This window comes from Crocodylus porosus, unplaced genomic scaffold (genome assembly GCF_001723895.1).
Source record: "Crocodylus porosus isolate Cpor-Errol unplaced genomic scaffold, CroPor_comp1, whole genome shotgun sequence".
Taxonomy (NCBI): Eukaryota; Metazoa; Chordata; order Crocodylia; family Crocodylidae; genus Crocodylus; species Crocodylus porosus.
Window position 1 is genome coordinate 13,005,709 of NW_017728943.1, and position 22,565 is coordinate 13,028,273.

The 22,565-nt window shown below is 44.9% G+C and overlaps 1 protein-coding gene across 4 annotated transcripts in view; it reads right to left on the bottom strand.

The window, feature by feature from the left end:
• PLA1A (phospholipase A1 member A) overlaps positions 1-13,937 on the bottom strand; it is a 22,160-nt gene extending 8,223 nt beyond the window's left edge. Inside the window, exons 1-8 of one of the 4 annotated variants that reach the window (XM_019548728.1) lie at positions 10,935-13,937; positions 10,079-10,251; positions 7,403-7,601; positions 5,632-5,809; positions 4,385-4,493; positions 3,017-3,118; positions 2,176-2,259; positions 518-685 (exon numbers count right to left, since the gene is read on the bottom strand). In XM_019548728.1, coding sequence (XP_019404273.1) covers positions 518-685; positions 2,176-2,259; positions 3,017-3,118; positions 4,385-4,493; positions 5,632-5,809; positions 7,403-7,601; positions 10,079-10,251; positions 10,935-11,071 — 1,150 coding nt within the window. In that variant the 5' untranslated portion in view covers positions 11,072-13,937. Of the gene's footprint in view, positions 1-517; positions 686-2,175; positions 2,260-3,016; positions 3,119-4,384; positions 4,494-5,631; positions 5,810-7,402; positions 7,602-10,078; positions 10,252-10,934 lie in introns of those variants that run through there. The other 3 variants (XM_019548729.1, XM_019548726.1, XM_019548730.1) reach the window with 3 other exon arrangements.
• Positions 13,938-22,565: the final 8,628 nt, after the last annotated feature.

Below are 22,565 nucleotides of genomic sequence, written 5' to 3' on the forward strand. Positions count from 1 at the left end.
GATGGACTTGCTCGACGCAGGGTTGCCACAAACCTTCAATTTGTAAAAAATGCAATATCTGCGAAGCGCAATAAAACAAGGTATGCCTGTAAGTGACTGATGACAACCTTGAGACTCCAGGAGGAACCTAAGTTAACTACTGCCATGGGTGGCTGGCTAGAACACCAAGATAGATACCAGAATTGGCTACCAGCCACAACATTTGTATCCAGATGTAGATCCCCATTTCTAATCCTTTTCCAGGGTTAGGGGAGTTTAGAGTGAGGATCTGATTCAGCCCAGGGCAAGAGGAAGGGTCTGCCTCAGATCTGACTTTTTCCAAACTTTGGTGATGACAGACAGGGGCAGTCAATACTGCTGATCTGAACCATTTTAGCTCTGATGGGAAGTGCCATGGAATCATAGGTTTGGCAGGGATCTCCAGGGTCTTTCGTAGACTTGCACACCCCAAAGCCACTGAGAACCTGCAGGCTTCTATTCTCCCTCTGCCAGTGCAGGTCCCTAGTTGGCACCTTACCTATTCTGGGACAGGAGAGCTGGAAGGGATCTGAACAATCCAGGCACTCTGCATTCAGAAAATCTTCGTGACTGGAACAGGGGAATGCCATCAAAGGACAGGAGTCCTCCAAGGCACTGATGTAGAGATGAACTGCCCTCATGTGATCACAGATCAGGTATTTGTAGCCTGAAATATAAAGCACAATGACAAAAACCTAGTCTCTCTACACATTTCTGAGGAATCTGACAGTAATATTCAGGCCACAGGTTAAGAAGCACAATCTTTTGTCTGCAAGAGCCCATCAGCTAAAACCTTCAAGGGTGCCCAGGTGGTTTAGAAGCCTAAGTCCCACTGAAAGTAAAGTCACTTAGGCGCTTTGGCAAATTTTATTTGCAGCCTGCAGTGCAATGAAGTATAGTGCAGTGCAGTGGAACAGCCTACTGATATGTACCCAAGGACTTTAAGACAAATAGATGCAGAGCCCCTTACATTCTATAAATGTAGAATGTTCAAGTTAGAAGGAAGTTTACTGCTATATACCAATAAACCATCCTCCTGCAGATACAGTTTATACCAGGAAAAAAGTTATTTTGTTTGCAAAGCTTAGAAGCTCTTCCTCTGAATGAAATAAGCTAGCAAAACCAGCTCTGACTACATAACAGCTTCTGTCAGCATAGAAAGGCCACAAACAATCCTGGTCTTTCCTGATCTTACTCTACTGGTACAAATTTCTACTTGCAGGCCTGGTGCAGCTGATCTACTTCATTGAATGAAACAGATGTTACCTGTTGTCCTGCACAGCTGGGGCCCAATCCTGTGAGACAACACTCAAGGCATACCTCTGCAAACAGGGAAACCCTCAGTTTCCCCACGAAAAGAGGACTGCTTGGGGAATCTTTGGGCGTTCCTCTACAATAAGTGTAACCTGTTTTTTTTTCCTTCCTATTTGTAAAGACATGCCCCAAGTCAAGATTCTCTGGGCATGCATTTCTGCAAATGGGGAAACCCCGAGTTTTCCTGTTTGCAGACGTGTACCTTGTGTTGGGCTACAGCAGTGTGATGCAGAATCAGGGAATCCTTTGCCAGGGGATTCTCAGGGTGCATTTCTGTAAACAGGGGAACCCAAGCAGGCACTCTCGGGCCTTCTGGGGCCTGATCCTGCAAACTCTGGAAATAGGAATTCCCTGGTCATGCAGGATTGGGCCCCTAGAGTCCCAGGACTGCCTGTATAGGGCAGCTGGAGAGTGTGGGTAGCTCCAAGCTGCTCACTCTCCCCTGTCTTAAAGCAAATAGATGTCTGCAGAAAAATAACTGACAAATTCATACCACCTATGTAGCAACCACACATTTTGGGCATTTGTGGTGTGGCAAGGGACATGGATGTCTGTTTGATTGGCCTTTGGGCTTCCATAAATTTTATGATGCCATAAAGATGACATTTGTTTCCAGTGTGTGTGAGATGCTTTCACCTAGGAATGAGAAGGAGAGACATGGGCAGAAAGGCCTTGTGGTATGAAACTTGTACTATGATGGCTTTTCCTTTCCAAATATCTGTGGCCTTATATTAATCATTACAAATGTGGCCACCTCCCCTCTCCCAAGTGGGAGCTGTTTGCAGGCTGATAAACAGCAGTGTGTGGCCCTTCCTTTGACAACACGCCACTAGCCCTTCTTACCAAAGAACTGGGGGCAGCCAGGCTGGTCTTTGCCTCCGTTGATGAAGTAGTCAATGTGGCCTACAGCAATCCGGATGCCGAAATCTGAAAGGAGCCAAAATCCCAGAGTCATTTGTTAGCCTCCTGCACTATAGAAACAGGGATGAGATTCTAGTCCTGATTCTGCTGCTGCTGCAATCAATAACCCTGTATACTTCTAGGTCTTGGAGCCTTGGGCTCCTACTTATTTGAAATGGGAATGATTAATGTATAAATGTCTGTAAAGAGCTTTGTGCTCTTCATATGGAAGGGACTACAGAAAGGCAAGACAAGACACTATTAGTCTATAGCACCTTTCATCTTAACACACACCCACTTTGCAGAGTTTATCAGCCATCCCTGCAGACTACACTGGAGCAGATCTGAAGTATGTGCCCAAAGGGCATAGAAGTGAGTACATAGCAATGCCTGTCTACTACATACAGGCATCAGTGTGTGGTGTTCACTAGTGCCTACCAGCAGCACTATACAGCAGCCTTACAGCACAGGCTAGGGAGGAGAAGTGCTTGATGAATGATTGTCATAGTCTAAACCTATGATGGGGAAATTCTATTGCTCTGAGGCACTGTAGCATGGACAGAAACTCCCTGACTAGATCTGCTTTAGTAAACCTTCCAGGAAACTCGATGATCTCCCGAGGTCCCTTCCAGCCCTAATGTCTATGAAACATATCTACTGAAGAGACAGTCTGATGTGGGAGTTGAGCCCAGGACCATCAGGCCTAGAGGAGCACACTACTTTTCAGTAATGAAGGCGGGGCAGGGGGGAGTAATCAGGCTGAAAAACATAGAAAACAGATTACTGTCTGAGTCAGTGTGAATGGCTTCTACAAAGAGGGCATCTCCAGGATCCAGGCGCTCTTCAGGGCTGGCTTTTGTGTACTTGGGTCCTGCAGGATCCAGCGCTGTAGTAAGAAAAAAAACAACAAAGTTTCAGTGGAAAACTTTATAGCCCACTTTTCCTTAAGGAAAGTCATGGAACCTGCTCAGGGTTGGAGGAGTTCAGTTCAGCACCTCAAAACCCAGGGATTGGCCCAAGGGACTTTGAGCTGCAGATTTGAGTAGGAAGTAATATGCAACTTCCAGTACACCTGTGAAATCCTAGGGCAGGAGGGGGAAAGTGCACCTACACCTCTAACTGACCTGGCGTAAGTGAAAGGGGAGAGTGCAAGAGACACAGAGAAGGCCAGGAAGTCTAGAGCCCATGCAGCTGTTGGGCAGCAGGAAAGTGATTTTACCATGCACGGGCTTGGACAAAAAAATGGGGAAACCAAGATTCTGCTGGAGAATTGAATCTCAAAATGCTGATGAGGAACGGGAGAGAGAGCAAGTCCCAAAGGCTCTTCTCCACAACTCCATTTAGCCTCACGCTAAACACTACCCTGCTGTTCATAAATAATGCAGGTGCTTTAGAAAAATAGTCTGAGAGGGTATATGCATGGACCTTTGTCAGGGTAAGCCTGTTTCCCTACATTGCACCTCTGAGTGTAAAGCAAGTGCAGTGGTTCCTGAAGTGAGTCACAGATACTGTGCTCTCTCTCTCGAAGACTTTAGCATACGGATATATCAGAAGGATCTGTTCCGATCTCTGTACACTGGAAACTTATGCAAGAAAGTGGGTAGCAAGAACTGTTAGATGTAAGGTTTTATGGTTCCCAGGTCCAGGTAAGCTACCCAGCTGAGCCAGCACTCCCTTTAGATGGCTCAGGTTGCAATTACAGTGATGCCCAAGCACTATCCTTATAATTCAACTCTGCGTGTTTTCAGTCTTACACACACTCCTTCAGCCTTGCTCTGGAAATACAAAACTTTTTCCAGGCACTACTGTTTTGAGTCTTCTGGGGTCTAGATTTTCAGGAACTCACAGTGCAGTGGCTGCACTGATTCCCTCACAGTAAGTGGAGTGAATTCTATTGCATGGTACTGTGTGGGAATGTCACAGGGTCTGTACCTGCAAGCCCTGCAAGCAGAATCCTGCCATTTTTCCAAGGAAAGGCATTGCTGAACTCTTCCATAGCAGAGAAGGAGCCCAGAAGCCTAAGATTTGTCTAATACACCCATTCTCAGCCCAAGGGCCATTGTCAATTCCTTCACATCAGCTTTCACACACTTCTCTTGCTCTCTCTGTCACTTGGGGATGTTGGAGAATCTGGGACTCAGCATTTCAGTACCTGTAATTCTTCCCAGCCGTCCTTCATAGAACTGCCCCACCAGGCCCCCAACGTGTGCTCCAAGGCTCACCCCAATCAGGTGGATTGATGTCTCTGATGCTCCGAGGGCCTGAGAATGGATGGCAATATAATTAGTACAAGTCAAGGGGAAAGCCAAGAAAAACTGGGTCTCCTAGCTCCCACTCCAGTGCACTGTCTCCAGGTTGTGCTGCCTATGTCAGGGAAGAGAGTGGGTAACCAAAAAGTTCACAGTGATTCTCCATGGTTTAGTGCTTTCAGAGCGGACACAAATATTCTGCATGATAGCTGCCAGCCTTCCTCCTTCCTTCCCCCACCCCTCGGTTCATGACCAGGTCTGATGTTCTCACCTCCCAGATGCCTTTAAACAGGAGCACCTCCCTCAAAGTCTCCCAGGTGGGCTGCATGCCCCCACCATGTGGAAGCCCCATCCATAGGAATGGAAAAGGTAAGGTATTTCTCTTTGTTTTATTGTCTTTTAGGACCCAGGCTGATACGATCCTCACGGTTTTATTGTTTTCATCTTCCTAGATTAGATTGCCATATCTTTAATAGGACAAAAGCATGAGTTTGCATTTGCTGACTAAGGGCCAGTATGAAGCACAATACTATATGACCCAGTGAAATACAATGGGCTGCCACAAATATGGTGCATCCCATTGTGGCAATACAGAACAAGATAGGAAGAACACAATAGGATACAAAGTCCTGTCCGTTTGGGCTTGGTAGGTGTCTTACAACTGTTCTTCACACGTGAAGGTGAGGGAACAAGAGGAAAACCCTGGAGAATAAAGTCTTGTGCTTGTAATAAGTGAGGGTACTTCACTGCTTAGTGCATTGCTTTGCCGTATGCATGGTATGGTGCAGCATAGTAAAACAGTGCTATGCAGTGCACCATAGGACGTCACTATAGTGTAGAATAGGCAAGGGAATGGAGTTGTGTGAGTAAAGACAGGCTCCTTAGTGGCTTGACCTCATGTAATGATGGGCTGAAACAGCAGATGTTATCTTATTATTTTAAAAAAAAAACAACTCAGGAACGCGAGGAAGATGACAGCATCTCTGGGGCTGGGCTGAGAAAGAGAATCTGTAGTGAGCTTAGTGCTTTAAAAAAAGAGAGTGTCCAACTGACTGTTTCCTGAGGAGGTTAGGATAGAAATGGCTGTCCGGACTACTGTGTGTTAGTTTGGCTTCTGCCCCTTGCCATGCCCTCTAACATTTACACCTACCAGCAATTTTTTAATCAAATGAAAGATCTCCAGGGCCAGCTTGGTGACATTTTCCACGGCAGTGGGGTAAGCTGTGGTCGCTCCATAGACCCAGTCCACTGCGATCACGTTCACTCGGGCTGCGCGGTGTAAGGCGCTGATAAACCCATTGATCCAGGAGGGCTTTGTACCCAAAGCTCTGGTAAGCCATCAGAAATAACCGTGTTAGCCACCTTCCATAATAGGGCTCTCCTTGGTGGGGTGCCTCAAATTCCCCCAGCTAAACAGCTTTGATGAAAGTTTTGTTTCCTGTCAAGACATTCCCCCCAGCTTTATTTCACAGCAGTTTCATTAGAAACTCCAACACCTACTATTCAAACAGAAACTAGAAAATGACGTGACCCAGAATAGTAGCTGCTGTTAGAGCCGACCTCAGAGGTTTTCTGAGCCCCCAAGGCCTGGAACAAAGGTAGTGCAAGCACCTACTCCAGACACTTTTAAGAAACATTTAGATGCTTACCTTGCTGGGATCCTTTGACCCTAGCTGACTTCCTGCCCCTTGGGCAGGGGCCTGGACCTGATGATCTTTCAAGGTCCCTTCCAGCCCTAATGTCTATGAAATCTATAAAATGCTGCGGTGCTTGTGCTGATCACTAGCTAGGCACAGAGAGAAATTTCCTGCCACATAGGAAACTGTTTTGTTTGCCATGAAGCAAATGACTTAACCTCTGTGTTGCAATTTCTCCTCTTTTGTAAAATGACAATATATTGGCCCATACCTGTAATTTATGTTATGTTATAATGTGTCATGACCTGAGTACAATAAGTACATGACCTGAGTCACTTATTTAGACACTAATTATGAAACTGTACAGTTATCTGAATGTAGAACATGCTGCCAGCCTGCAAAGTATGTGAGATATGACCGACATGGTGACTAAAAGAAAAAGAATTACTTTAGCGAATGAGGAAAACAATTGAAATAATCCATATTTTCTATGATTGATTGATCAGTTGATCCATCTACATAAATATGGAACTATAGAAATAAATGTTTATGTAATATATGTTTTATTAGCTGAATTATTAGACTTTATGAACGTGTTTTGGGCTCAGTGTGGATAATTGACCCTCTACTGTATCTCACAGTAATATTTAAAGCTAAACTTTTTTTTTTTTTTTTTAAGCAGACTGACAGGATGGATGATATTACTGTCAAGTGACTGTAATATAAAAGCCATGGTTCATGCCCACGTGTATCTAGGACAGAAATAAGAAAGGTGGGCTTGGTAGGATTTCTGGTAAGTTAACTCATCCCAGGGGCTGAAAGGCCAGAATTGAGATAGTAAGGAGAATCTTCCAAAAGCAAGGGTTCTTCATGAGTACAGCTTGTCCAAAACCAGAGAGAAGATTACATTTTTAAAACTGTTCTTCAATTTCACTTTAACAGATAGAACATTTAAAATGCTAATTGAAATTTGAAGAATTTTGCCCAGATCTACTTTTCTGCTAACATAATGGGGGAGGAAGGAAGGTAAGTAACATGTTTATTGATAGTTCCCCCCTGCTTGGCTGGAATTAGAAAAGCTGACCACCTTTTTTACTGAACGTTAAATGCTCAAACGGACATGGCCCAGCTCTACTGATACAAAAATTGGAAACTATCTCCTTTCTTAAGACAAGCAGCCCGAGGAGCACCATGTCTGCTCAAACCACTGAGGTATAACAGGGGAAAGAGGGACCAGTGGCTGAAATAGCCTGAACCCAGAGTGCCTTCTTTATGTGTTCTCACCTGAAGCCATGGATTAATATCTTGGTGTCCAGGCTAGTGTTGAAGCTGGAGTTCCTGTCATCACTAACAGAAATCAGCTGCCCACAGCTGGGGTTTAAGGAGGAGAAAAGAAGGAATTGGATCTTGAGGTTCATGCCCCGGAGGAAGCTGGCAGTCTGGAAGTCAGAGCAGGGCAGTCTTGAGATACTGGTTTCATTCCCTAGAAAGGGGGAGAGAGAGAGAGAGAGAGAGAGAAAGAGAACCCCTACCCCCACAAACTGTCCAGCCTGTGTGCACCCAGTGAAAAGGAGCAGAGGAAGAGGGGGAGGGATGGGGATGGAGGGGGAGGTTTAGAGAAGGCACTGCCTGGTTGTGCTGGTAGCCTTCCTCCCTTCTTTTCCCTGGAGGAAAGTTACATTGGCTTACTGTGCCAACAGTGGTAGGAGCAGCAGAGAAGGCAAGGCCAGACCTGACAGCCATAGAAGTGGCTTGGCTTTATCTGCTTTAGAAAAGCCACAGTTTTATTTAGTCTCTTGGTTGCTTCACACATTCAGACATCCTGTCTCCTTTTATTTTTGGTAGATACATGAGCTTTCCCAGCTGTTAGAAATGGAGTATTGTTAGAAATGCACAGCTTGCATCTCGCACCTGATAAGCAAGAAACACTGCCAAGGACTTTTTTCCTTGGCCAGCCTTGCCACAGTTTTTCTTAAATCGCAGACTCTCCCCCAGCCTCTCATGCAGATTACAGAAGCTGGAATTCAACTGACTGTGTCCTTGAAAGGGGGGGGGTTTAAACTCTTGGTGACCTATAGTACTTTCTGAGCATGCTTGATTAGCTGATGCATATTTACTTCTCCGCCCTGCATACTTAAGTAGTTAATTATAATGTACATGCGATGGATGTAGTGATGTAACCACATATATGTTTGTATGAAACGGAAATAAGCTGTAAGAGTTCCTGTTTCTGCACACATGCCCAGGAGGAAAAAGATAAATACAGCCTGCAAAAATTCCTTGGGGGATTCAGAGTAATCTGAGTCTTTGACTCTGCTCTGACCCTATTTGCAAATACACCTTTTGTGCCATCTAATGAGTGTGTGTCTGTGATTTTAGTGGCCTCCAAGAAACGGACCGCAATTTTTTGCAACACAGCTGTCACATACCAGCCCTATACAATAGCAATAAAACACAGATTAAATGGATAAGGAACCAGGTAGCTGACAGATCTCAAAAAGTCATCTGTGGGAATCCTGACCAATTCTATCTATTCTATCCTGACCAGTTTTGTCCTATGCCACATTTTAATGAGTCTGGAAACAAACACAGTATCACTGCTGATGAAATAACCTCACTAGAAGGTCTGAGCACATTCACAGGGAAGAAATGCTGAGAGCACCCAGACGTTCTTTTGTTTTAGCAGAGTTGGGCATAGCAAAAAGTAATGGCTATACAAATCTGAGTTAGAATTAAGGTACAGAGTTTTACCAGAGAGGGTGATTAACTATGGAATAAATGATGACGAAAGGGGTGGATTCTCCCTTGCACACCATTTTCAGTTCATTACTGGGTGCCTTTTTAGGAAGATCTGCTTCAAGCAAATACAAATTATTATTCTCAACCCAAGAGTACCTGGGTCCATTCTAATAGCCTGTGACAGACAGGAGCACAAATTAGTTGATTTAATCATCTTCTAGCCTAGAAAATTATGAAACTATTTTTCAGGAATAACAGGGATGAATCTGAAAACAGATCCCTTTTCACCTCTAGACTGGAGAAAGTGAAACAACCCTGAAGCTATGTTTATAATGAAAACAACCTCTTCCTGCCTATACAACTCATTAACTAGTTCCCTACTCACTGAGGTGCATTCGCAGCCATTCTGGAAGGAATGTAGTTTAACAGCGAGTGCACAGAATTGAGAAGCAGATCTCTCAGGACTCAAGGTGCCCACTACAGGATGTGTCCCTTTCCCTAATGTCTGTTTAGACCTTATTCAGCCTCTGGGGATGGAGAGAGGTGAAGTGTGTCCTGGGGTCCCATTTAATCCCAGTCAGAAAGAGTGCACCTGATCAATGGTACTGAGTGGACAAGCCAAATTAGATAGGGCAAATTCTGACAGCACTGTGCAGTCCAGAATCAACATGTGGGCAAAGTGAATGAGGGAGGGCAGGAGTTACACTGAAGAAGCAGAAACAGGTGACCTGGAATGTTAGTCTGTGAAATGTTAGCTAAGAGAATAATTTTTGAATGATGGAGGGTGGAAGAAGGAAGGGGAAAGAGGTGGCTAGATCCCACATTTATCTTTTTTCTCTGTGCTTCCAGATCAAGCATATTCTGTTTCCAAGGCAGAACCTGCTGATGCAGGAGGTCAAGGTCACCTGTCTTTCCTATCACTGCCTCTGTGGAGCAAGCAGGCATGAACAATTTGTAAAGTCAAGTCAGCGGACCCATCTACACCTCTGGATTGATATGTGGGGTAAGAAAGGGAGCACTTTCAGTTGCTGGGCTCACTGAAATGGGACTTGGCTGCAGCAGGGATTCCTTTAAATGGACTTCAGACTCATTGCTGAAGGGATCAGGTTGCCTAAGAGACTCAAGTTGGTTAAATTCAATGCCAGAACTGGCTTCTGCAAATCCTCCCACATTCTTTGCCCCACAGCTCTGGTGTTTGAGTGTCCCCCATTGCTCCCTTACCTGCATATGCTGAGCTGAGCAACAGTACACCTGCTAAACCAAGAAGAAACTTCTTTCTGGGAAAAGCCATCTCCCTCCAAGCTCTTTTGGGGTTGTAATGAGTTGAGATCAGTAGTGGGGAACAGGGGAAGGCAGCTCCTGTGTGCCACTGGGACCTTCTGATAGGGCTGGTGCTGTTAATGATCAACAAAGCCTGTGTTTTTTTTGGGAAAATAAAAGTAGGGGCAAGCACCTCTGCCCCTGTTTGATTATTAGTCAAAGCCCTAGCATCAGCACAAAATATCTATAATTGCTGCTAGAAGGCTGTTGAACCCACACTTCTTCCCAAAGCAGAGGTACGGCTGTGGAGTCAGCTTCTGGCACCAGTCACTATGGCTGTTTCTGTTTACAAAGTTACTATGATGGTAGGGTTTTCAGTTGCCTCTACCCAAAGTCCTTTGTAAATATTAATGAATATGTACATAAATAAAGCCTCAGGACTCCCCTGGAAGGTATGGAAGTCTTTTGATTCCCATCTTACAGATGGTGTAGAATAGGGGTGGCCAACTTGTGGCCTCTTTGTGTGGCATGTGGAAGATCAGAAAGGGAACAATCAGCATGGTGGTAGAAAGCAGAGCATCAGATCAAGGAGAGGAAAGGAATCAGGGTGGCACTTGGGGAGGGTGTAGGGCTAATCTGTGGTACTCCTGACAAAAAATATTGAACCCCCACTGTTGTCACAAAAGAGGCATTGATTGGTGGCCCAAGGTCATACACTGAGAGCAGAGATTTATAAATTCATACAGCTTATGGTCAGAAGGGATTTTTGTATTAATCTCTTCTGACCTGTTGTATGACACTGGGTCCAGAATTTTACCTAGTGATTTCTGATTGAGCTACTGTGCCTAAGAAGGAACCTGGTCTTGAACTACTGATGTCAAGTTGCAGAGTATTCTCAGGTAAGGGGGTTTCATGGTTCACTGAAAAATTAGAGAAAAGGATATGTTCTAGCATGACAGTCCATCTGAATGAGAAGATGTCACATGAAGGAAAGGAAACATCTGCAGTCTGGGTCCCACTGTCACCTTTGATTCTGAACAGACGTGATTTCTTATGTGAGTGGCCAGTTCCCTTGTTAAGCCTGCATCTTTGGCTTTGCCAGCATTTACATCAGCTGTATAGATATAACTGCCTTGATGCTGTTCTCTAGTGGAGAGAGTCCCAGCACATCAATTGTACCAGCTCAAACTGCTGTTTGCATGGGTGTGTCATTTCTGGGTGCGTTCCCAGTTGTTCCATCTTCTAGACTCTGGCTTCTGACACTGACTAGCTAGAGGGCTTGAGGATTTATTCAGACCAGGGAGATGGGCAGGAAGGTGTTAACTGTATTGCAGTTATGCAAGGGGAAAACCCTAATATAAGATGCACTGCAAAGTGGGGCTTGCTGGGGCACAAATCAACCCTGCATAGACAAGACCTTTCTTAGAGTGACTGGGCTCCTCTGTACCTGTCAAAGTCTGAATCTGACATGTACACAGCAGCATATCTTTAATATGACATTTATTCTTTAGTGGTGTTATGTTTCTACTTTCTAGCAAGTAAGAATAATGGGCAAATTAAAGGAAACTTATCTATTTCAGATGCTATTAAAAAAACCAAGTCAGAAGTGATTATTTGACCACTTGCTCAGGCTCATAAGCAGGCACAGGCAGGATATTTTACACATCTCTATGACACATCCTTGGCCAAGCTAGCATATGTAGATAAAACGGTTTACTCATGCCCCTTTTGCTTTAAATGGAGGATGGAAGGAAATGTGTAATCTAGTCTCAGTCAACATGAAACCAAGGGGACGTTTGACATCTGGTACATGTGGGCTGTCCAGAGCCGTGTTCTGACTGGCTGCTTGGTCCTGTATGAAAATATCATCTCTGGGCACGAAGCCTCATGGGGGCACAATGCAACCTTACCCTAGGGCGTGGGAAGGCTGTGGGGTGAAAGTTAAGGGAATTCATGCCCATACCTAAGCCCCAAAGCCTCTGCTCTTCCCCCTTCCTTTTTTAAAAACAGCACAGTGGGTACAGCAGCTGGTCCAGCCTACATCAAAGTCACAAAGAGAAATGGGGTTGAATAATCCTCTCAGATTCCAGTTAGTAGTTTCCTTCTCAAAAGCACAAGATGTTAGTGGTTTGATTATTCTCTTAGCTATCTGCTCATAATCCATGTAGAAAGCCTTGTTATCCTCCAGGACAACACAAGAGAAGTTCTTCCTGGGGAAGTTAGGTAAGAAATAGGGTTTCATAGATGTTAGGGGCTGGAAGGGACCTTACAAGCTCATTGGGTTACCACAAAGTTGTGAATATTTGGCCTGTTGAGAGAGAAAATTACAGTTCATCTATGACCATGAATCCTTTTGCAAACTTAAACATACAGCTACAGAGTCTTTAGTGATTTGATTACCCTTCTGAGACACAAAGTTAAGAAACTGGCACACCTCCCTTAATTATTATCCTTTCTAATCTTCCTCCATTCTTGGCTGGTAGGGTATTACTGCTACACCAGTCAGAAAAGAAGCAAGAGACATCTTTACAGCTTGATCTTTTTTGTTTACACCCTAAAGCACAAGGTTAAGCACTTATTCCAATACCTTATCTAACTACTTGAGGGATGTGATACAGATTTGCACCTATATTAGCTGGGGGAGATTCAGAAAGGAGGAGGCTCAGAGTTTGAATGACATTCTGAGTTTTGGGGAGTCTGAGGCAGTGGCAGCCGGAAGGAGCTACTGCTGCTGCTTGAACTGCTTAGTCTCTTATGGGGGGGCTCAACTCCCCCCCAAAACCCTCCATCATTCGAACGCTAAGGAGGATGGCATGATGCACATCAGGTTGTCTTGAATTTGTTGAGTTCTCCAATTTTCCCTTGTCTACACTCAAGATTTATAAGCATTCTTTGCTAATTTATTCAAATGTCTTTGTTTCACTAAAACTTTTGGAACTGGACTGAAGCCATTTTCCTATAAACTGGGAGGGGTTAAGTAGCTGGGACTAATGCCTTTGTGAAAATTACAGTTTTGGAAGGGAGGACTTCTTATCTCCTTCCGTCACCCCCTTGGAAGCATAATGCTCTTTGCTACTGTTGGGTTTCCTTTTCTTCTTGGCTTATGATTTTCACGAACAAAGTTCCTTTACTTTTATGACTTAGTTAGGACACTTAACACATACAAATTCATTATAGCAAAGCTACATTCTAATGCAGTCAGTTACATCAGTTAGTACTTGTACACTGTTATGGGTACCTTCTGGGCAGAGCAGAGCTAGGCATGTTTGATCAGGCACCCTTTTATCGCTGGCCTTAGCAAAAGAGACGCACTGTTCAGGGTCCTGGCTTCTGCTGCAGCCAAGTTAGTAGATAGCAAAACCACCACCCTGGGTTTGTAAGAGATGCAAAAGAAACAAACAGTTAAACAAATAAACTGCCACTTAGCTTTTTTGCTGGTTTCATGCCTCTGGCTTGCTAGGTTTTTCCCAAGTTTCACTTGCCCGTAGGGTCTTATCTTTCAGAGGCTTTGAGCCTGCAGGGCTTGTGCAAACAAAAAAGAAGCCTTGCTCATGGCTGCTTATCCTCAGTTAACCCTAGGCTCCAGGCAACCTCATTCTCTGCTGGTGCAGCCACCCCAGAGGCTGCTTTCAGAGTCTCTTATTTCCACCCCCTGCTGATTCACGTGGCTCGCTCTTTCTCATTCAGTTAGCTCCTTTGCTGGGAGGCTCTCTGCATCCCTGGACCAGCGTCCTCAACCTCTGGTGAGTCCCTCCAGCTCTGGGATGGGTGTGGGGGATTGCTTTTAGGGTGCAGGGCTGTTCAGGCTCCTCCACACCCATAGTAACAGTTACATGACTGCTAACTGTTTTTGTGCCCAAAAGCTTGCTTAATAATTGTTTTCCAACTAGTTAAGTTGGTCTAATAAAAGATATCAGATTCATGCAAAGAACCTTGTCTGCCAAAGCTTGCAAAGAACATTTTTTTCAACTATTTAGTTGGTCTTATAAAAGATATCACATTTCCCCAAAGAACCTTAACTGCCTGTGAGGGAAAAGGCTAATTCAAAGTAAGAAACAATAACTAAACAAACTGGGGAATAAAAGTTACAATTCACTAGAGATAACAAGAGGCGAGTTGTACTCAGCAGGCTGAAGATACTCAAATTCAGTAAGAGGGTAAACTAGAAAAACCCAGCCTCGGCAGAGAGTGAGTTTGGAGAGTGCCCAAACTTGGAAGGAGGGAGCTGCAGTTGGCAAGGACTGAGCTGCAGGTGTCTGGCCTTGGCAAAGAGACTAGTAAAAAAGGGACACATCGACAGTGAGAGAGTAATAACAGCTGACCCACAGTGGGGACATTTAGGCTATAAATACAGGGGTTGCAACCTTTGGCCTTTTGTAGCAACTTGGGGGGAGCATTTGCATGCAGTGCATAACTTAGCACTGCCTGGGCAGTTTTGCTGAGCCAGACTGATTGCTATGCAGACCTGCTAGCTACTGTCCTAAAAGACAATAAATCTATCTGAGCTTTTGGTGCAGAGCACTAACAGTGGCATAGCAACGAAGCTTGGTGCCAAGGACAAGTGCAGCCCACCCTTGCCCTGCACACATATCCAGGGGGCATACTGCCCCTCCCCCATGCTTGCCTGGATGTCCACACAGCAGCAGGAGCCACCCTTCCCCCATGCTCCCCCAAACAAGCCTCTTGTGGCTCCATCCTATGCCCTGCCCCAGCTGGGCGGTGCCTGCTGGTGACCTTCACTTTGGCACCTGAGGCTTTCATGTTGTTCACCCCCACTCTCCCTTGCTACAGCACTGAACACAAATTTTAGTGTTTCTTTCCGTGTCACACCTGAGCTTCAGGAGGCTTGTTGTAGGCATCTATCTCTGAGAGCACCGTGACCCAAGCAGTTTGAACACCAAAAGCAAAAGCAGGCAAGAGGCTGATTGGGAACCCTCCAACAGCTAAGCACCTCAGAAAAACTGATGCTAGTGATCTTGCCTAACATATTATTCTACTTCCCCTAGCTATTGCTTACTTGACTGTACATTGAGCACTTTGACATGTACAAGATGAAGTACATGTTATCCATAACTGAGGCTCATGCTATCTATACCTGCAACATGGACCTGTTGTGGTTTTTCAGTTACTGACCACATTTGCAGCCTACAATAAGACATGGGCTTGGACCACTCCTGAGGGGTCCTACTCCACTTCCATTCACCAGATATGCCCCTATATATAAAGCCTGATCTTAAGGAACTGGCACCTAGCAGCCACTTGGCTTCTGTGACAGCTGCAAGCACTTAACACTTAGGGGCCCTAATTTTAGGCACCTGTGTTTTGAAAATGGTCTCCAAAAGGGATTTTAAATGATCCCAGGAAGATCTAGTCATACCATCAAGGACTTCCTTCCTACCTATTTCTGCTGCAAGCACGAGACTGCTGTCCTGGTCAACATGAAACAATGGCCAAGTTTATACATTAAAGGGCAGACTCTGGCTTGCCTTATGCAGCTAAGTCCTACTGATTAGATTACTTGATGAGTAAAGAATATTTGTTGGAGTATCATAAACATTTTTCTAATAAAAAATAATTGTGCTTTCATAGCAACAGCACAGCTATAGCTACCATGACTATTTTGTTCTTCACAGCATAACACACCACTGAAAGGAAACCAATTATATCATCCTTCCCCTTTTCAGCTACAACAAGCCTGTATTTCTAGCAGCATTGATTACTCACTGCCAAGTGCTTTGCAAGCATACATCTAACCCTGCTTGTTGTATATATTCTACTATAGCTGTGTATATTACCATAAGTCTGTGTGTTGTGTTCCTTTTTTGCATACCCTCATTCCCTGGGGGGGGATCTAGGATTTTGAAAATGGTGGAGGTGCAGATGGTGTAGTACATCACTGCATATAGCACATCATACATTTTTTTCCAACTGTAAGGAAACTAGAAGGTTTCCTAAAAAGCTAGGGGCCTAAAGCTATATTATTCAGTTTAAGATCAAAGCAAAAACAAATATAACTTAATTGGAATGTGTGTTAATTTGCTATATCATATGTAAAATACAAATTGGCCCCAACCCCCCCAAACATTGTTTCATTACTTCTGTAGTCATTAGAATTAAATGTACATCTTTTTCAGATTCATAAAGCAATATCTAGCCTTCTTCTTGAACATCTTGACAGTGCATCCAAGACTTCACTGAAAGCTGTCTCCAAACCTGAGTTCATGCTCACCTGAGTTAATGTTTCCACACCTGAGTTAATGTGTTTAACTAGAGTTAAAAACAGCAGTCTTCAGGGCTGTGAAGTAGGTGCTACATTACCAGAGCAGCTAACAGACAGCAGAATTGCAGAAGAAAGAATAGATTGATTAGTGGAACATTGACACCATTAGGAATGATAGATGGTCATTAACACCTGTGGAATAAAGAGATTAAAAAGAACCAGTTAGATTGTAAAGAGATGAGAAGTCAGTTGACTTCCTCACTGCTGCCTGAACAGAGATGCTGCTGTCATTGCCTAACAGCAGGTTTTATTACCTGGGTGGACTGAGGATCAAAAGGGCGATGCAATTATACCACTGCACCCCCTTGATCTGCCCCTGCTCTCATTAGTACATAAATTCAGAAGTTTGGCAAGCTATTTGGATGTTGCCTTTTTCTGTTCTGGGTAAAGTGTGCAAATGTAAATTGCCAGGTGGATTAGCTTTTTGGGCCCACACGCCTCATGTTGAAATCTGTAAGCCAGCAAATATTGCAACCAGTTGCACAAAGGTCACTTAGGCGTCAGCACTCACTGTGACCTCTGCAGAGATCTGCAATGAGGTCGCCCTCAGTTCCAGTGCTGAGACAATGTATAAGAAGCAGGAAAGGATCCAAATACAAGTTACTCTTTTGATGGTATTGCAGTTATTATTATTATTATTATATAGTTAATCATCAAAGTCCTCAAGGAAAAGTGTCTGTAAGAACAAGTATCTGCAGTGGGTTCAGATAGACCCTGAGCTACTCAGAGATTTCCATTCCTTTTTAACACAGTGAAAATAATGATTTTAAGATAGCTGGGGTTGCACAAGTAGTGTAATGAGGAGTGGTGGTAGCTCTCTGCAATGATGAGGAGTAGCAGATCCTCAGTGATGGTGATCCCCAGCAAAGCCAGAGCTGTGGAGCCCTAGTAGCAGAGCACTGATGACTCCTGGCAAAGGAGATGAAGGAGCAGTGATTCCCTAGGGCTAGGGACAGATGTTCAAAAAGACTGATCCTGAATTGATTCAATCTTTGCAAGTTATTCTAACCTGGCTAGGCTCAACTGGTTTGCAACAGCACACACATTCCCTCTGGACTGAGGAAATGCTAGCACATGCCTGCAGTGGCTCAGGCTAGAAGCCAGGGGGCACTAGAGCAGCCCTCCATTTCCTTTTACAGGGCTGAGCTGGGGTGGGGCCTGGTCAGGTCCCTGCAGGCCGCTCTGATTACGGATGGGTTTCCCCCTTTGCTGCTCCTGACCATTGAGGGAGCCAGCAGGGAGTTGATAACACAGAGTTTAGCACCCCATCAAGAAAACAAAAGCCTCTCTCATTAGTTCAAACTCTTCTTGAACAACTTATTCCAAGGAAGGAACAGAGGGACATTACCAGCTGACCTGTTGATTAGCTCCAAAAAGCCGTAAGTGGACACTGTCCTGTCTGCCTTATACAGACATCTCTCAGCATTAGCTAGCATGTAGACAGAGTTATCTCTTTAGGACAGTGTTCTTACACCTTACATCATTTCCCAAACAGGAGCCAGTCATAATGGTACAAGCACTCTTTATACTGGTAAAATGTATCCAGATTAGGGATATTTTGCCATGTTAAATATTGGTATAGTTAAAATGCAATGTTTTTCTAGTGTTATAAAAAGCCCATAAATTATAACATCACAATGAAAAAGTCTGGCTAAGTTGGAACTAAAGTAATGTGAGAAAACCACATTGCCTTGATTTTATGCATATGTTCCATTTACAAGAGTACAAAAATAGAGCTGTCTAGAAACAGGTTCAAAAAGCATAAACTCCCCACCCACCAACAAATGTCTTGGGTACCCTGGAGAAATATTTTTGCCTTGCAATGTGCTCCAAGATTAACATATTTGTGCTTTGGCAAGGTGAGGAGGTAGAAGAAAATAGCTCTCAAAATTAGTTGAGAGCTGAAAGATGTGATTTAGCATGGAAATAATGTGATGGTTGTGAAAGCTTGGACAGTGCCTCTTGCACAAAAATGCAAGACAGTGGTTGGGGCAAGACTGGATTGTGGTGAGAAGTCTGCCACAAGAAAAATCAAGTGTCCACTACAGTTGCAACCCATTACGCACAGAGAAAATTAAGCTTGGGGAACTTAATATCAGACTCATGCCATAAAATAATAAGACTGATGAAAATGAAAATTGTTGGCAGAGACCTGACACACACATTACATGTGTATGTCCAAGCTAAGAAAGCAAGGGAGGCTGAACTAGTGTAACTAGAGAAGGCAAGGAAACTACATATACATTTCAATTGAACTGGCAACTAAAGAAGACAAAAGACTAAATATACATTTCAAACAAAACCTGTAAAATGTGCACTGAATACAGGAAAGATTCCTTGTATTTGACAAATGTATGCCTTGCTAAATACATCCTCATATTTCTCAAAACAGGCATCCACCGTCTAAGGTGTTACAAACATCTCAATCATTCAATGTCTGTCTGGAGTTTTGTAAATAGATCACCAGTACAAGCTATTGCAAATTTGCCCCATTATTAAACAAATACCCAAAGACAGGTATGGTAACCAATGCTTCTAGGTATCCTGTTCAGCCACTCAAGACCCATCACATTTAACTGCTGAGCTAGTCAGTAGCTGCAAGAAACACAAGTCTTCACACTTGAACAAATCCAAAAACAGGAGCCAGGCAATTTAACAACTGTAATGTCATAGGCATCCTTTTCCTCCCTATTTTGTTCAGACTTTAATTGGTCAGCCATCAAGGAAAAATGCTTTGAAGCTATACAATTAAAACAGTATAAACAGCAAGACAGAACTGCTAGCATAGTGTGCAGTCCAGGGAAGATTAAGAAGCCATCTTGCACCCAACCCACAAGTGAAGGACCCACATTCTGTTGAAGCGGTAAAAAAACCCCTGCTTCCTGTCTGCTTGGGTAAAAATCTCTTGCAGCAAAAATAATACGAAGACTGTAATAGCTCATGTATTGAATATTAAGAAGGTGTCTTTTTCTGTCATTTAGTTTTATAGCTTGTTGGTAGTTATTAAAGCAAGCCTTTCTGCTATTCATCAACCAAGTGTTGTGTCAATTCTTAAAGTACTAGGTTTAAAAATTCACTTTAAACTGTAACAGTGCTCACTGGGGAGTGACACCAGGCCTCTGGAGGAAACTGGCTTTGATTTGAGCAAATCAGGACCACTGGAATATCCTGTGCCCTTTACATTTATGGGAGTGTATGTACACCTCACTTAGCTGTACAATAAGGCCCTGATCTGCAAAGGAACTTAGGTATATCATTGCCCAGACCGAAAAGGCATGAACAGATTGCTATGCTGCAAAGGGGGCTGAGGTTGAGAACTGTAGGAAGCATCCCAGGGGCAGTGGGATTCCCCTTCTTTGTGCCCAAAGCAGCCCTTGGCAGCTGGACTAAAGCACTATGTGCTGCCCCATGGGAGGATCTGGCATAGTTTGGGGTTGATTTGAGGTTGCACCTCCCGTCCCAAACACACACACTCTGCATCAACTGTGAGTGGCACAGCAGCCTGGTCCAAGCTGCCTGCCTGCTCTGCAACCTGATCCTTCGGAGGGAGGGATGGCAGGATCGGGCTCCTTTCAGACTCAGGGACAGGAGAGACAGACCAGCTGGGCAGTGAAAGGCAGAGGTGGTAGGGATCCTTGCTGCTGTCTCACCCTGGCCATCCCCATGGAGTGGTTAGACAAGTTCCCAGCCGCTGCCTCCCACCAGCTCTCATGCATTTAACATGTGGTGGAGCTTCAGTGCTTTGCAGGCTGGGGAGCATAGTAGGTCCCTGCCCCAGCCTCTGTCCATGCCCTTGCTCTGATTGGGAGGGGCCCCTGAGCCTGGGCCCTGTGTGTTAATCCATCCCTGATCAGGGCTTTGTTTAGCCAGGTCTTAAAAACCTCCAAGGATGGAGATTCTACAACCTCTCTGGGTAACCTGTTCCAGTGCTTTAATACCCTCCTTGCGAGAAAAGTTTTTCCTAATATCTAACCTCAACTGCCCTTGCTTCAACTTGAAACCATTGCTCGTGTTCTGTCATTTGCCACCACTGAGAACAGTCCAGCTCCATCCTCTTTGGACCCCTCCTGCAGGTAGTTGAAGGCTGCTATCAACACCCCCTACCCCACTCCCAGTCTTCTCTTCTCCAGACTAAATAAGCCAAGTTTCCTCAGCCTCTCTGCATAAGTCATATGCCCCCCAAATCATTTCTGTTGCCTTCCTCTGGACTCTCTTCAACTTGTCCACATCCTTTCTATAGTGAGGGGCCCCGAACTGGACACAGTACTCCAGATGTGGCTTCACCAGTGCAGAATAGAGGGGAATAATTACTTCTCTTCATGTGCTGCTCCTACTAATGCAATGTTGTGGTTAAACGTATTTCCATTATAAGAATGTTGCAAACATTTGTTTGTGAGCTTGTGTGCTTTCTCCCTCAGCACTGCAGTCTCTAAACATTGTGCTTTTGGCCCCAGCAGCTGAATCTCTAGCCCTGAGCTGGGCTCCTAGGCTTGTATACAATGGATGGTGAGATGTAGGTGGTGAAGAGGAGCCACAACAGCCAGATTGCTCAGTGGCAGGGATACACCTAAGCCAAAGATGTCCCGTGTGCAAGTGGCTGATGCCTGGACCCCCATATGAGCCACGCCACAGGGCTATATGCCATGACGTCTACAGTGTTATGAGGCACAGGTCTCTGGGCTGCGCCCATGCAGATAAGCCCCAGCAGCACTGTGTATGTGGGTAGCCCCACCCTCAGTTCTCTGGCTACAGGCTCCTTCAGCACCATGGCCTGCTCTGTGCTGCACTGCCTCCTGAAGCAAGTACAGGAAGCAAAGACTAGAGGGGTGGAGGGGAAGCCCAGAGACCCTGGCTCCTGCTGGAGTTAGAGCAATAGGGGGAGTGGCAGCTGGACCAGGAACCTGGGGTGTATGTGGCCTGTGGGCTGCGAGTTGGACAGCACTGACATAGCTAATTAGTTGGAAATGTTTGGGACGGGTGCATCTTACAAGTTGACCTCTCCTCAGCATAGGCACCATACTCAGCTCCTCTGAGAAGTGCCTCTGCTTAGAACCCATTGCACCAAACCTCTCTGGAAGTTATGCACTGTTATGGATCATCCAAAAGTGCTTTTGCTTGGGACCCACAGCCTTGTACAGTCACCTTGACTACCTCCTGAAGCCAGCCGTGGTGTATCATCTAGAAGGGGTCAGCTGCTGGCTCCTTGACCTCCAAGACATATCACTGAGGGCCTTGTCCACTACCTTTTCCTGGTTTAAGTGGGCCACCTACTCAGAGAGCTACCTTCTGGTTTAGCTCCTGGGGAGGAACTTTAAGGGGATGGAGCATGGGTGTCTGGTGCCTCTTGAGTCGGGGGGGATGAGGAGGGGTCCCTTGCAGCCAATTTCACTCACCGTAAAAGTGGCCATTTCCAGAAGTGCTGCTTTTGCTGGTGGCCCCGCTCCTTAACCAGTGATCGCAGGGGGGCACTGGTGCTCCCACCTGCCCCCCTGCCTGTCAGCTAAACAGAGAGTGCAGCCTGACAGGGGGTGCACGGGTGCTCTCAGGGGGTGTATGTGCACCCCCTCCACATTGCCCCTGTGATGGAGTGCATCCAAAATCACACACAGCAGAGCTTTTAAATAATATGTATTAGCTGACAGCAACACAGGAGGCAGTGGTCTTGAGGCACAATACCAAAGACAGCTCTTAGGCAGTCTCCATTAGGCAAGGGCTCAGCTATTCTCTCAGGCTTCCCTAAGCGAGGAGTCTCTCTAGGTGCTGGGGCCTGAGCCCACTTGGCGTGTCAGCAGAAAAAATTTGCTTCATTGTTGTTTAATGGCTCATTCTCCTCTATAAGGCACTTGGGCCATCCACAAAGGTCTGCTTCACAGTACAATATACCTATTCTTTCCTCGTGTATAAGCTAGTCAGGGAAACCAGGCATACAACATTCTTATAATGAGAATACATCTAACGACAAATACTGTAAACAATACCATTCCCCATCTCGTGCCTATGTCCTCTTGCTCAAAGACTGGGAAGGTGATATGAAAATCACGGTTCGTTTCTTTGGAGGCTCACGAATAATAATTCCTCAGGCACACATTGTTAGCAACACAAAGGATATATTTGCAAATAGGGTCAGAGTGAAGACAAAAGACCACTCTGCCCCCGAGGAAAACTCTT